This window comes from Solanum dulcamara, chromosome 9 (genome assembly GCF_947179165.1).
Source record: "Solanum dulcamara chromosome 9, daSolDulc1.2, whole genome shotgun sequence".
Taxonomy (NCBI): domain Eukaryota; kingdom Viridiplantae; phylum Streptophyta; class Magnoliopsida; order Solanales; family Solanaceae; genus Solanum; species Solanum dulcamara.
The window spans coordinates 76,010,213-76,025,258 of NC_077245.1; the positions used below are offsets into that span (position 1 = coordinate 76,010,213).

General features: G+C 32.1%; 1 protein-coding gene across 2 annotated transcripts; it reads right to left on the reverse strand.

Moving 5' to 3' along the window:
- Positions 1 to 8,296: 8,296 nt before the first annotated feature.
- Positions 8,297 to 13,528, reverse strand: LOC129904472 (fatty acyl-CoA reductase 1-like). 2 transcript variants are annotated; one of them, XM_055980040.1, is made up of 11 exons: positions 13,361 to 13,442; positions 13,148 to 13,210; positions 12,850 to 12,953; positions 11,759 to 11,964; positions 11,558 to 11,658; positions 10,872 to 11,064; positions 10,471 to 10,632; positions 10,220 to 10,301; positions 9,603 to 9,884; positions 9,130 to 9,257; positions 8,297 to 8,558 (listed from the first exon to the last, which is right to left on the reverse strand). In XM_055980040.1, exons 4-11 carry the CDS (start codon positions 11,959 to 11,961, stop codon positions 8,411 to 8,413), a joined length of 1,299 nt encoding a protein of 432 aa, XP_055836015.1. In that variant the 5' UTR covers positions 11,962 to 11,964; positions 12,850 to 12,953; positions 13,148 to 13,210; positions 13,361 to 13,442; the 3' UTR covers positions 8,297 to 8,410. The 2 variants fall into 2 exon arrangements, with proteins under 2 accessions (XP_055836015.1, XP_055836014.1); XM_055980039.1 differs by lacking the exon at positions 13,148 to 13,210 and having other exon boundaries at positions 13,361 to 13,528.
- Positions 13,529 to 15,046: the final 1,518 nt, after the last annotated feature.

Sequence of the window (15,046 nt, forward strand, 5' to 3'; positions counted from 1 at the left end):
TGCTTCTCTTTCTTGGTGTGTTTCACCTTTAAGCACATATAGATTTGCCGCAAGTTTTTCCGCTTTCATTACTACAAGCGCTCCTTTGGATATTCTCATGACTCCACTATGAGTCTTATATGAACATCTATTATCATCTAGTTGTCCTAAAGACAATAGATTCTTCTTCAAGTCTTTTACATGTCGTACCTCCTGGATGGTGTGAACCGTGCCATCATACATCTTTATTTTGATGGACCCAATACCAATAACATCCAAAGCATGATCGTTTCCCATGAACACAGACCCTCCTGAGATAGGATTATATTGATGGAACCATTCTCTCCTAGAAGTCATATGCCATGTTGCTCCTGTGTCCATGATCCAGACATCAGCGAAACATTTTCTGCCTTCATTATTTGATATTACCTCACTACATAAAATATCGCCATCATCCGAGGTACATGCAACATTCCCTTGAGCATTTGATGGCTCAGGGTTTTCACTCTTCTTCTTGAACCGACAATCTTTCTTGAAGTGCCCTTTCTTGCCACAGTTGTAGCACTTGATATTCTTCTTACTTCTTGATTGAGATCTGCCGTGATTGTGACTCCCATTGGGGCCACGTTCCGTTGGTCTTCCTCTCACCATCATCAAGGCATCAGCTTGCTGCGAACTTGCTTGTTTGTCTTCCTTATTTTTGCGCCGATTTTCTTCTTCCAAGACAACGACTGCAATTTCATCGAAAACTAGACTGTTTGTATTGTTCGTCAGGTTGATGATGAGTTGATCATACGAGTCAGACAGACTTTGAAGTAGAAGCTCCGCACGTTCAGTCCCCTCTATTTTGCAACCCATTGTTGTAAGTTGCGAAAATAGAGTATTCAAAGTATTGATGTGTTCAGTAACTGACATGGACTCTGCCATTCGAAGAGTATACAATCTTCTTTTTAAGAAGATTTTATTATGTAAAGACTTGGCCTCATACAACCCCATAAGAGTATCCCATATTTCTTTCACCGTCCGCTTTTCAGCCATACTAGACAACACTTGATCAGCTAGTGCCAAGTGTAGATCAGCAACTGCGTTGCTGTCTATGTCATTCCACTTGCTGTCATTAACAAAGTCTGTGGGCCTGCCTTCAATTGCAGCTAAGCAATTGTCTTTTCTCAGTATTGCTTTTATTTTCATTTTCCACAATGAGAAATTAGTCCCATTGAATTTCTCAACGTCAAACTTTGTTGTACTCGACATTGTTATTTGCTTCACACCCTTCTAGATTGTTTTTGAATATTTTTGCAAATAATCGTGACAAACTGTACCGTCACCGAAATTTACTATTCACGTGAATAGTACTATTCACCAAATTTACTATTCACAAATAGTACCTTCGCATAAAACAGACAGAATAACCGAGGGCTCTGATACCACTGTTGGGGGGAGGAAGCACCACAACTAAAGTTTGATATAATGAAAATAATGAAAATAAATTGAACACGAGAATTTTCGTGGAAACCCCTCTAACTGATAGAAGGGAAAAACCACGGGGTAGAATGATCTCACTATAAAAATATGGAGTACACAACTCTCAAATACAAGGAGAAAACAATAATAAACACTTCTCTCTTGTAGAAGGAACAACTACTAAAGAGGACACTCAAGACTACAATATTTATCTTGGTGAATAACTCTCTTTGTATTCTTACTCTCTCTTTCTGGGATGGGATAAATGAGGGCAAGAGGTCTTCTATTTATAGGAAACTAGAAATGCGTAAAATCCGCGTATTGAACCTCCCTTTTTGACTACGCGTTTAAAACGCGTTTTGTTGACTACGCGTTCAAAACGCATTTTGTTGACTACGCATTCAAAACGCATTTTGACTATCTTGCATACTTAACACTTCTGAGACAAATCTAGATTACTTACTACTAACTATAAAGTATACACTCAAAAGTATATAACTTCATGTTTGGTTGATTAATATAAGTATCCAAAACCCAACAATTGAGAATTGTATTAAGATCATCATGTCGAGGAATGCAGTAAGATAAATAAGATTTCGTTATTCCTAATCAGAGGTCTATTGGGCTAGATCAACCTAAAAAAACGTTAACATGGTGCGATACTCATACTATTCGCTTAGAACCAAGCCCTTAGGACTTTCTCCAAAAGGTCTCACGTCATTTAGAGTATTCCTCAATCATATGTAACATTCATTCTTCTTTTTTTGGCTATCACTTTGGAACTTTATTCGTATGATCAACAATCTTTTTCTAAACTAAATTCCACACGATATATGACCACGTCAATTTATCTTGAGATTAAATGTGTCACCCATATCATCCGAATGATTAGAGGCACCAAATTAAAGTCCATAAGCTTCTTTTCAAGTATATGTATCTCCAAGTCATCGATAAAGTAAAACGGCCAGTAGACGGGCAAAGGCATAATGTCAAGCCCATGCAGATGCTAGCTACTACTCTACCAATTCCATATCGTCTTATCGGGATATGGACTCTGATATCAGTTATTGGGCTAATACATCCCCAAAATGTAACCTTAACATGGTGTAATATATTCCACTAATTTATCAAGCTAACACATTTTTCTTCTAAAGGCTTCACACTATTAAGAGTATTTCTATACACCTTATATATAGCTTTCTTATGTACTTTGTTATACACCCAATAAGGTCTTGGGTTCAAGCTCTACGAATAGAGAAATTCTTGATAAGAAACTCTTCACCTTATACTCCTATGTGGCACGAATCTGGAATTTTGGATTAGTCAAATCAATAAATTTTTGTTATCATATGTTGGAAAGAGAGAATTAAAAACATTATATTGAAAAGAAACCTTTAATAAGGGATCTCTTCAGGGACATCTGATAAAATTAGAACGATTTGCACCTTTAACAAGGGCCAATAATATCTTGAGATGTATGACTGAAAACTGTCCATGCTGCTATAAAATGTAACCTTCTTCACTTTGATTATGTTTCCATCTTTGTCAATCCATGGATTTTTGGTGAAGTAATGAAATGTGTAAGGTTTCATATCACTAAGTTTCAAGGGATTTCCTTTAGATGAACTGATGTGATATATAAAGTGATTTTGATGTGATTTATTATTTCCATGTGCTACAATTGCTGCAAGGATAGAGTTCACCACCATGTCACTTGGAATCTGTAATTCATGGTAAAAGGTTAAAAATATGTATACTACAAGACAAGTATAAATTTATGATGGAATAATTATAACTAACAAGTCTATCACAATTATTTCATGACGGATTTATGACGATTTTGTCACAAAATGCAAGCATCAGTGATTGTTCGGCTAGAACTCGTGACATAAATTGCACGAAAACAATTTTGCCATTGCCTTGGAAACAGCCTCCGGCAGAAATGCAAGGTAAGGCTGCGTACAACAGACCTTTGTGGTCGGGCCCTTCCCCGGACCCTGCACATAGCGGGAGCTTAAGTGCACCGGGCTGCCCCTTTTTTTTTTTTTTTAATCAAACACCTCGTATAAGAAAAAATTGAACAAGTATAGAAAGTACATACCAGTTCTGCATTTGTGTTTGGGTCAGCAAGGAAAACATTTGATATACCTTTACCATACATCAAAATAAAGGTATCCAATGTTCTGCAATAGCAAAGTTATAACATATACAAATATAAGATACATGAATATATCATTTCTTTATATAAATTCAAATATAGTAGCAAAAAAAAGTACTATCAATATATGTTTGAATTTCGATCAAATAGTTTAAGTTTGACCGTAAACAAGTTTGACTCTCAAAATTTGAACTGTGTCACATAAATTGGGATAGAAAGAACCATCAATTTTATAAACTTACTTCATTCCTTCAATCCATCCTGGAAATGGCTCTTTATAAGTCCTAGTGATAATCGTTGGACGTATTACAACAAGTTGTAGATTCTCTTTCTAGTGTCCTAACATCATCTCTCCCATGGCTTTTGTGAAGGAATATGTGTTTGGCCATCCATGTAAAGTTGCCCTAAATGATCAATAGTCGTGTTACTATAATAAAAATAATTGTTAAGTATGAACTTGTTTGACTGGGTATGGAATATAAAAGAAAATATTTCTTTTTATAGAAATATTCCCTCGTTTCATGTTATGTGAACATGTTTGATTGTACATGAAGTATAAAGGAAATAATAATTTTGAAACATGAAATCTTAACCATGCCATGACATTGTATGTTTTGGTATGATAGAAAATGTTACTCTAATGTTTTTCAATATTTTTTTTTATCTGGTTGGGTGAAATTTTAGAAATAAGTTCCTTATAAAAGAGGAACATGACTTTCCTAGATAAAAGTAGCTAAGGAAAACAAGTTCCACGCATTCCACGTTGATGATGTCTTCCCTACACTATAATACACCTCATCTTCTCACCCTTCACCCTCGTAGCCCTACTCTTCACCACCCCACACCAGGGGCGGACCCATAGCCAGTTCAGGGGGTTCATCCGAACCCCCTTCGTTAAAAAATTACACTGTATATATAAGATAATTTTTCTAATTTATGTGTATATATTTAACATTGAACCCTCTGAGCATAAGCCAAAGGACTAGCTTAGTGGCAAAGAGTGTTCAATATTTTGTCTTAGCTCGCGGGTTCAAATCCGAATAAGCACATTCTTTTTTCTAATTAGCATGTTTAATTTTTTTTAAACCCCCTTCCTAAAATTCCTGGTTCCGCCACTGCCCCACACCCCTACTCTCACTCCACTTTTCACAGTATTTTTCTAAAATATATACAAATATTTTTTGGCAGTGGTCTATGCTGTATTAGATGAAATGATTAAAAAAAATTAATTATCACACTTGTAAGTAAGAAATGTCCTTGACCCATTGGTTTAGTCTAGTTTTAATATACAAGAGGTCTTGAGTTCAATACTACTTGACCACAATTTTAAGCGTGTTAAACCAACACTCCAAGAGGCATCTTTAGTCAAGTAATGTCGTTTCATTCAATATATACTTTATGCATAGTATTAATGTATATATTTAGTAAATATTCCCCACGAAGCATTGTGGCTTGACACCCCCAAAAAAAATTTCGCCAAGGCTCGAACCATTCTTCATATGCGTATAGACTCAAACTGAATGACTTCTAATTGTATATATGAGTTAGAATTAATAAGGGATCTCTAACACCAAGTCAAGTGCTAAGTTTTCAAATAAGTCCATATAAGGGTCAACTTCAAATGACCATATCTCCTCGCATATAATAAATTGGTGTCCCATGGCCTATCAAATTAAATGTCTTTGAGTCTTCTTTCTAATGCCACCAAGATTGTAATTTTTGAAGTTCGTAGTAAAAAGTTATATCTAGTTAACCAGAAGGGTGACCGACCAGTCCGCATCGTAGACTTGGCCGATTTTGCTTCAACTTAAAAAATTTTGAAAAAAATGAACTATGGGGGAACAACTCCGCGACGCGGATTTATTTCACTCTAGTTAAAATTTCTGCCAAGTTTTCATTTTTGAGAGGGGCTTTTCGGTCTTTTTTCCACCTTTCTCCTCTACGTTTTAGGGATAAAATCCACCCTTTATCAGTATCCTAGGGGTGTTTTCTTCTCATTCACCCGTAGAGCTTTTGAGAGAAGAGATGTGGAAGAAGAAGAAAAGCTAGGATTCAAGCTCTTCAAGCTAGGTCGTTGATTTTTGGTGAGATAATCTTCATTCCAGGTATGTAAGGCTACTCACAACGTTGGATTGATTTCATCCACGTTCCTTACATCTTCATTGATTCGATTTGAGGTGAATTTTGAGGTTCCATGAGTTGAGTTCTTGGGTTATCTATAATTTCTATTGAGTTTTTGTATATAAATTCATATGTATTAATGAAGTTCTTTAGTTGATATTTGTTGAGAGTATTGATTCATTTATTCATTCCCATGAACCCAAGATAAGATTTTATTTTTGTCATAATTTGTCTTGCGGTTGAGATTGATGGTTTTTATGTATAAATAAAAATATTTCTTTCAAAGTGAGATGATGCATATTTTAATGAGTTTGATGAAATTGAACATAGAGTTAAATGAGGATTTTGGAACAAGATGTTTGATGATGATGTAAATGATGTTTATTTTTTTAAAGTAAAATGATTGATGAAGAGGTGATATTGATGTGTTATTTTGAGATGGAGTGGATTGGAGTCTAATGTGACTACATGATATAATTTGCATAATTCGATTTGATTGGAGTCTTATGAGGATTTTGAGTATAAATTATTGTTTGAGGTGAACGTTTTTGCATAAATTATTTATGCACTATTTTGAGTTTAAAGAATGATTATTTTCATCTTTGATTTAGAAAGAGTTTAAGCATGAGTTGAGTTTGAGAAGTCTTTTGGTTATTATTTTAAGCATGAGTATTTGAGTATAAATGAGTTGAGCATTTTTACATTAAAACGTCTATTTTGAGATTGAGTTGAGGAGTTAAAATTATGTTTTAAATGCATCTAATATTTACTGCATTCATTGAGTTGAGATTGTATCAAATTTAAAAAGAGAGTTTGATGATTGAGATGAGTTGATTTTGAAAGAAGGTCCAACGAGTCCAGATTGATTGAGTTTTGAAAAGAGTCCAATGAGACTAAATGAGTTGATTTGAACAAAGTCCAAAAGAGACTAAATGAGCATTTTGAGTATTTTACTCACCTGATAGATATGAGCATATTGAGTCTTGGGAGGAGTATTGAGCACTGAATTGGGTAAGAGTATAGTCCCTACTCGAATCCCATGAACTACGTAGCCAACGTAGGAGAGGATAGAACCATTAAAGTCAGATGTTTTCCTATTTCATTGTTCTTAAATGATAGGACTTGATTGATGGATGGATCCATGATTGGTTGATTCGTTCATACCCTCACAAAGTATTGAATAAATGTGGCAACAACGTCATCTTGTTGTACATCACTGGCTCATAGGTGATGGTTGTCGGTTAGAGAAACTCCCAAATTGAGTGGATTGTGCATGATATAATTGATTTGATTGAGATTATAGATGATTGAATCGAATTGTAAAATATTGTTAAATTCTAATTTGCATATCTGTTGAGTCGAGTCCTTTGAGTTTATTATTGAGTTGATTGTGCATGATATGATTGGTTTGATTGGTATTGTAGATGATTGAGTCGATTTGTAAGACATTTCTAAATTCTAATTCACATATCTATTGAGTTGAGTCCTTTAACTTTATTCGTTGATTTGGATTGGATTGGATGGTATATGATTGGATTGGATTGGATGGTATGTGATTGAATTGAATCGGATTGTATATGATTAGATTGGATTTGATGTTGTGTGATTGGATTGAATTGGATTGTATATGATTGGATTGGATTGGATGGCATGTGATTGGATTGAATCGGATTGTATATGATTGGATGGTATGTGATTGGATTGAATCGGATTGTAAATGATTGGATTGGATCGGATTATGTATGATTGGATTAGATTGAATTGTATATGATTGGATTTGATCGGATTGTATATGATTCGATTGGATCGAATTGTATATGATTAGATTGAATTGGATTGTACATAATTGGATTGGATTGTACATGATTGGTCTCTGTCTAAACCGTATCCTTACTTTAGACTTATGACACCTTGATTGAGACTCTCTTACCTTTCTGATTTAAGATATCTAAACTTGTATTATTCTACCTTGGTGCATGTTTTATTCTGCCAAATTACATACTCGTACATTCCATGTACTGACGTTCATTTGGATCTGCATTATTTCATGATGCATAGACAGGTTTAAGAGATCATCAATAGGCACACCATTGAGGATATGTTCACACTCAGCTTATTGGTGAGTCCTCCCCTACATTCAGAGGATACCACATATGTTATTCTTGCATTGAGTTTGGTCTTTTCATTTTGATTTGAGGTAGCCACGAACCTGTCATTGACACCAATTAGATAGTAGTGATAGAGGCTTCATACACTAGATAGTGATGGGTCGATTGGGTGTTTTATTTCCTTGAATTGTTCTTGTCAGACCATTTAATGACATAGATTGAAGTTCGATTTGTTGGCCCATGGCCTTTCTTCCTTGCGCGAGATTATTGATTGGAATTGTCCACCTAATTATCTCTTTATTTTAAGTCTTCCGATGATTGAATGAATGAACGGATGTGTGATCAGGCCAAGTGGTTCACTTGGGAGTCAGTAATGGGTTCTAAGTGTCGGCCACGTCTAGAATACCCTCCCGGGGCGTGACATGAACACACATAAAAAAATCAAAAATGTACTTATTTTTGTGTAAAAAAGTACTTTTTATAACATTGTTTTTAATACAAACAATACATCATTCTTATATAATATCCTGAAGAATTAATTTATTACTTAATTAATACACGAATCTTGAATATATAATCCCTAGAAAATGTGCTTGACAGCTCCAGGAAGGTGAGTGTTCGAGAAATAATCATCCCATTTGATGCAACTTGGATCAAAGTTGAGTCCATCATCTATCTTGTGTTCTTTCATTGCCATTCTCAATCTCTCAGTATTAGCATCATCAAAGCTAACAAATAAATAAATAAATAAATTTAGAAGTGTAATTTTTAAAATTTTTGACTTAAATAAAAGTGTCAAAGAAGTGAATAGGTTAAATTTGGATGGATTAAAATTGGTTAAGTTAATATATAAGTAGGTCTTGATCTATCGAAATGTCACCTAAGCTAATATGGGTTAGGTCAAGATGCATGCGCTAATACTGGATCACAATCCAACTGGATCAGTCTTATCAAAATTTTGACAAATTTCCTGTGATTCAATCTAGGCTATATGTTTTGATCGAATTAACCCAAACTTTTGGATAAGCTGAATCAAATAGATCAAAACGAATTGGATATGAACGGGTCATTAATAAGCCCAAACTTAGACATGTTATGTTGGGACTTATCATATTTCCACGGGTCACTCCTAGTCTTAAACATTGCATAGCATTTGTGTTGATATAAATTTTTTAAAAATTGTAAGTTTAAACATATCATAATATTTGTGCGATTATAAAGGTTTTTCATTCAGAGATATTAAGAAATAAAATGTTAATCTTTTCCATAATTTAAAGAAAAATATGAAGATTGACATACCTTCCATGGAAAAGCAAGTAAGGTTTGTAGAGTTCAGATAAACGTATAGCCATATCAATCTTCCTTTTCAAATCCTTGTAGGTTTTATCAAAACAACGCCATGATAATACATTTGCCAACTCTATGATCTATAAACATATAAGAAATTAATTAAGCACAAGTTAGTGTCATTGGAAATAATAACTCTATTAATTTATGTTAACTATAAACTAATATTGGGCCAAGTTTTGATCTTATATGTATTTGGGATAAAAGTCACAAAAATAACTATTTTTTTAGCCCCTGTAATTATGCTGAGAAAGTCATTATCCTAAAATTTTAAATTCCATAAATAATGAAATTTCAGGACATTAGCTATTTTTCAAAGACGGATCGAAAGAGTGAGAGGTGGACATTATTTCTATATGTATTTACTTATCATGACCTGAGCTTAACTATTAAAGTATTGTCCGATCTGATCCAAAAAAACAAACCTTTAACAATGGCCAATAATAGATTGAAATGTATTTTCGAAAGCTATCCATGCTGCTAAATAGTGTAGGCTTCTCCACTTTGATGATATTTCCATCTTTGTTGATCCATGGATTTTTGGTGAAGTAATGAAATAAGAATAATTGAATATCTGAAGATTTTAGGGGATTTCTTCTTGAAGAACTTATATGATATATTAATTCTTGAGAAGAATAATATTGATCATTTCCAATATGTGCTTTAATTGATGCAAGTATCGAGTTCACCACCATATCACCTGGAATCTGTAATTGAAGAAATCAAAAATTATGAAGAGATAGATTCAAGGTTTGAAATTTATTAGTTCTGAATTTTCAAGACAAATATAAGACGTGTATCAAAATTAATTACTGTTCTATTGAATATCTATCTCCTACCTTTTCCTCTTGACATAGTTTGAACTAAAATGGAATTTAAAAAAAGAAAATAAAGATTTTTTAAATTTTATGATCTTAAAAATCCAACACAGTTATGTGATTATAAAACTTTTGAAACTTATGACGTTTAAGCATGTCATATGCAGTAATGAAAAAACTTATAAAAGGCATAAATTTTACACACACAGATAGATAGCACATACCATATCAAGTATTGTGTTTGGGTCACCAAAGCAGAAATTCATTATTCCTTTACCATATGCCAAAATAAAAGAATCCACTGTTCTGCAATTGCAAATTTGTTTACAAAAAATATAAGCTAGAGACCATGGGTTACTTCTTTATTAAATAAAAATATTGTACTTTATTTTAATTATCTCAAGAATTTGAGTAACAATAATCGTTCAATGTGTATTTCAGAATTTTGATTTTATGAATTATGAAAATTACTTACTTCACTCCTTCAATCCATCCTGGAAATGGTTCTTTATAAGTACTAGTAATAATTGTTGGACGTATTATAACAACTTGAAGATTTTTTTTATAATGTCCTAAAAGCATCTCTCCCATTGCCTTTGTAAAAGAATATGTGTTAGGCCACCCATGCAAATTTGCCCTGAAAATCAACATAAATGAGTTTAACTTTTTGTACACTCACAGTAGAAAAGAATATTTACATTATTAGATCACCTAAGATATCTGACATATATGCATCCGCCTATAATAAGTGGAATTAATTAACAAATTAACAAATAAGACACATATTATAAGCTGCTAAAATAGATTAAAATATATCGATAGTGTAACATATTTTTCAATATTTATTTATATATGTTATAAGTTAAATCATCTAACCTTAGAATTCCTAGATCTCTCATAGCCATTGTCACTTCCTTTGTTGTCAAGCTTTGAGCTTCAAGTTCTTTGAGTTTTTCATCTATTACTTCCCTCTCTATATCAATGTCTAATTTTGAGTTTTTGTTGAGTGTTTCTCCCAAAATAAATGATTTCTCTGGTATTACTCCTTCATCTTTTCCACAAACATAAGCTGCATGTCATATACAATGAGAAATAGTCACTCTATTTAAATTTATGTGTCTTAATTAAGCTGGACACGAAACTTAAGAAAGTAAGGAAGATAAGACATGTTCTTCAAGGAACCTTAGGAATAACAATAATAATGTATACTCCTTTCATTGTAATTTATGTGGCGATGTTTGACTCAATATTGGACTTTAAGAAAGAAAGAATTTTTTTTTTTTGAAATTGCAATTTAAAACATCAGATTATTTCTAAATAAGAATGTATGACATTCAGTCGTGCGGGTAGAATTTTCAGTAAGAAAATTTTCAAATAATATAAAATGAACCTCTTTCGCCCTCTAGCTTTTCTGTTGATGATAGTCTGTTTTGAACAAACTAAAAAGAAAAGTACTTTTATATAAAATGAAACGGAGAAAGTACGATTTGAAAAAAGAATCACATATTTTCCCTATAAATAAATAACATAAGGAACCTTTATTAAGATCTTTAATAACTGACCAGTGGATACATGAACAATAATCTTCACATTTGTACATTTTTTAGCAAAATTGAGGATATTGAAGGCACCTAGAACATTGATATTCATGGAAATATCATATCTACAAGAAGAAGAAGAAAATATCAGTTAAAAACATAGGGAAATATATCAAATTGATGTTTTGAATTAAAATTAAATACATTAATCATATGAATATATACCTCTCATCAAATCTAGTAGTTGCAGCTGAGTTTATGATTATGTCAATTTCTTTGAACATTTCATTTTTCATTTCTGTGTTTTCAATTCCAAAATCCTCAAATGAAATGTCACCAGCAACTGGAAATACTTTCTCTTCTATGAGAGAATTTAGGTTATTTGCACCTATTTCCTCTCTTAGAACACTAAACAATTTAGTCTGCATAACCTGTGTGAAAACTCGCAAAATATTCCATCAAAATTTTTTACTAAGAAAATTCAAATTATAAAGAAGTAAATATATGAAGAAATTAAGAGGATTTAATAATTCCGCACGTATTGTGTACAACTATTTAAGTGACCTGATAATATAAAATATTTCATATTATCAATGATCGCGATATTAATGACCTGATAATGTAAAATATTTCATACCATATTGTGTCATTTTTTAGACGTTAATCGATATGTAGGGGTCTAGATTTAAACCCCATCATAATAATGATTTAATTTTCTTTTTTTAAAAAGCTAATATAATTAAGGCATTATGTCCCCCATATTCTCCACGTATTTTTTATTATATAAATGTTAATCGATAGGTAGGAATCTAGGCCTAGACCCCACAAGAATAATGGTTTTTTCTTCGAGATATATCGGATCAAAATTATGTGTAATTTTTTTTGAATACAACGTATCCAAGTAGATTCACATGTATTTGGATACATAAAAAAATCTCGTTCGCTTCCCTTCCACATCTTGCTCGTCACTCTCCTATGTATCTGATATTCCAAATACATGCGAATCACACCAAATACATATATATACATGTATCTATTGTGATTCACATCTCGCTCGCCTCCTTCCACATCTTGCTCGCCCTCTCCCTATTTTAATGTATATGGTAGGAAAAATACATATATCTAGGTGCATTTTCCTCAATATATGGTCAAGAGAAGGTTTTAATCTTAAAAGATGAATGTTTCAGTATAAATTCTAAATTGATGGAGCTAAAAAAAAAGTACTAGATGCCGCGCCAATGGAAAATCAAAAAATTCAAATGGACGAAGCAATATATCAAATAATTAAATCAAAAGAAATAGTATATATGCTTTACCTCATCATTAAAGCGTTTTCTTGCAGATTTTGTATCTGAAGCTCTTACTAAAAGGAATAATTTTCTTACATTGGGTTGAACACGAAGTATTTTTTCTACAAGAACTGCATATTACAAAAACAAATTAAAGTGCATATATAAATAATGAATTTAATTTATATACATACACAATTTAAATTCATTTACACTCTCAATGTATCTTTTACACCTTCTAATGGATGATAGTTACTATTCTAAAACTAGATTAGTAACTAATATTTATCAAAAGATTAACACATGTAATTGTCTAATAAGTCACCTGATTATATAAATATATTTACATTGTCAATGCATCTAACTTATAGTCGGTTTGACCAAGCTCCTGAAAGGTTAAAAGTGTTTTTTTTAAAAAATATCAAAGCACTTTTCATAAGAAAGTAAATTTCTCAAAATAAGTTGATTTTGGCAACTTGACAAGATAAATTATAATAACAAATTAAATTATATGCATGTATAGAGAGAAAGAGAGTACTCTTTGCGAGGAAACCCGTGACACCAGTAATGAAAATAGTCTTGCCTTCTAGAAAAGGTTCCATGAGGATAAACAAAAGTTTAGTGGTAAAAACACTTGTTTATGCTCATGTACTAAACAACAAATAGTGATATATTGAAAATGAGAGTATTTGATATATGAAACTCATGATTTATCTCCCAATGTATATATAGGCAAAATGATTGGAATAGGCTTCACTTTTCTAAACAATTAATATTGTAGATTTCAGAACTTACCTAATATTCAGGTCATTCATTTACCATAAGTCAAGGGTAATAAAAGCAAAGAGTGGAAGCAATTACTTAACCCTAACTATAAAAAAACTACTAACATTCATGACCCTAATTACAAGAAAAAGAACACTAATTAATTTTCTAATAACATTCTCCAATAAAAGATCTTGTTCTAAGAAGTTCCATGACATACTTTATTTGACAGCCAAACAACCTCTCATTCTTTTTGATATTTTTATATTTGTCTTATTAATTAATATCTAAGAAGAGTTTAAATTATATATACATCGTCAGGATAAATAATTACAGGTAAATCTTTTTAAATTATGAAATTTGTACTCTTGAAAATAAGATAGATTATTTGTTACAATAGATACAATTTATTAGGGTGGAGCTAGAAGTCGACATATGCAGTTTCGTCTAATCGATCAACAACTTTAGTTCAAATTCTATATTTGTATTAAAAAATGTACAAAAATAAAATTTCCAGAATCCAATTACTAATCCCTTATGTTACTATCCTAAAATTTAATTAGAATTCATAAAGTTCAAATTATGATTTTACCTGCATAAGTGATCTATTGAATGAATTATTTTACATCAATAATGCATATAACTTAAAAATTCGAATAAAATTATCTTAAAATTTGGTAGAGAATCCCTTTCCTTTATTTGTTTTCCATGTGAAAGGTATTTACTTATTGTCAGTTGGTAGGTTTATTTGTGAATATAAGATATACTGATTTGATCCTGTTTGGTATGATTTTGGTAACTCATAGTTGACTAGGTTAACCAATGATGGATTGGAGGATAGATTTTTATATTGGACCATTTGCACTTTTGTTCCTATTAATTTTCTGCTGTAATTTCTTTTGCAGGGCATAAGTTTATATATATATATATTTGTATCATAATATCTCATAAGTTATGTCGTTCTTCATTCTTAAAAAACGTATATCTCGCTAGTCGCTACATAAGTTTCATTTCTAATAAGAAGAATTGCTCGGATGATAAATTTGAACCAATGATCATATATATAATTGTGGAGAATCGAACCAATCACCTCCTCTAATATGGAACTTTTCAATACAAATTCAAATTTAATCGTATCTCAATTTAAATTTTTCGTTTTGATTTCTCATTTAGTGTCTAGAATCAATGGAGCTCCGACTAAATTCAGATCGTGCACTGCATAATTCGTTCAGTGATGACACTCTCAACAAAAAATTTTCCATACCCAATGCTCAAATCTGAGACCGGTGCACCACAATTCATGTTATAACGCCGACCTTTGTACACAACCAAAAGTTGGATAGGAAGTTGATAACCAATAGTATTAATTTAGACAAAAGTTCGGCCATATTTTGACTTTGACCCACTATATTTCTGTGTCTTGTGCATATCAGTACCGTAAAGTGTAATGTAACATGCC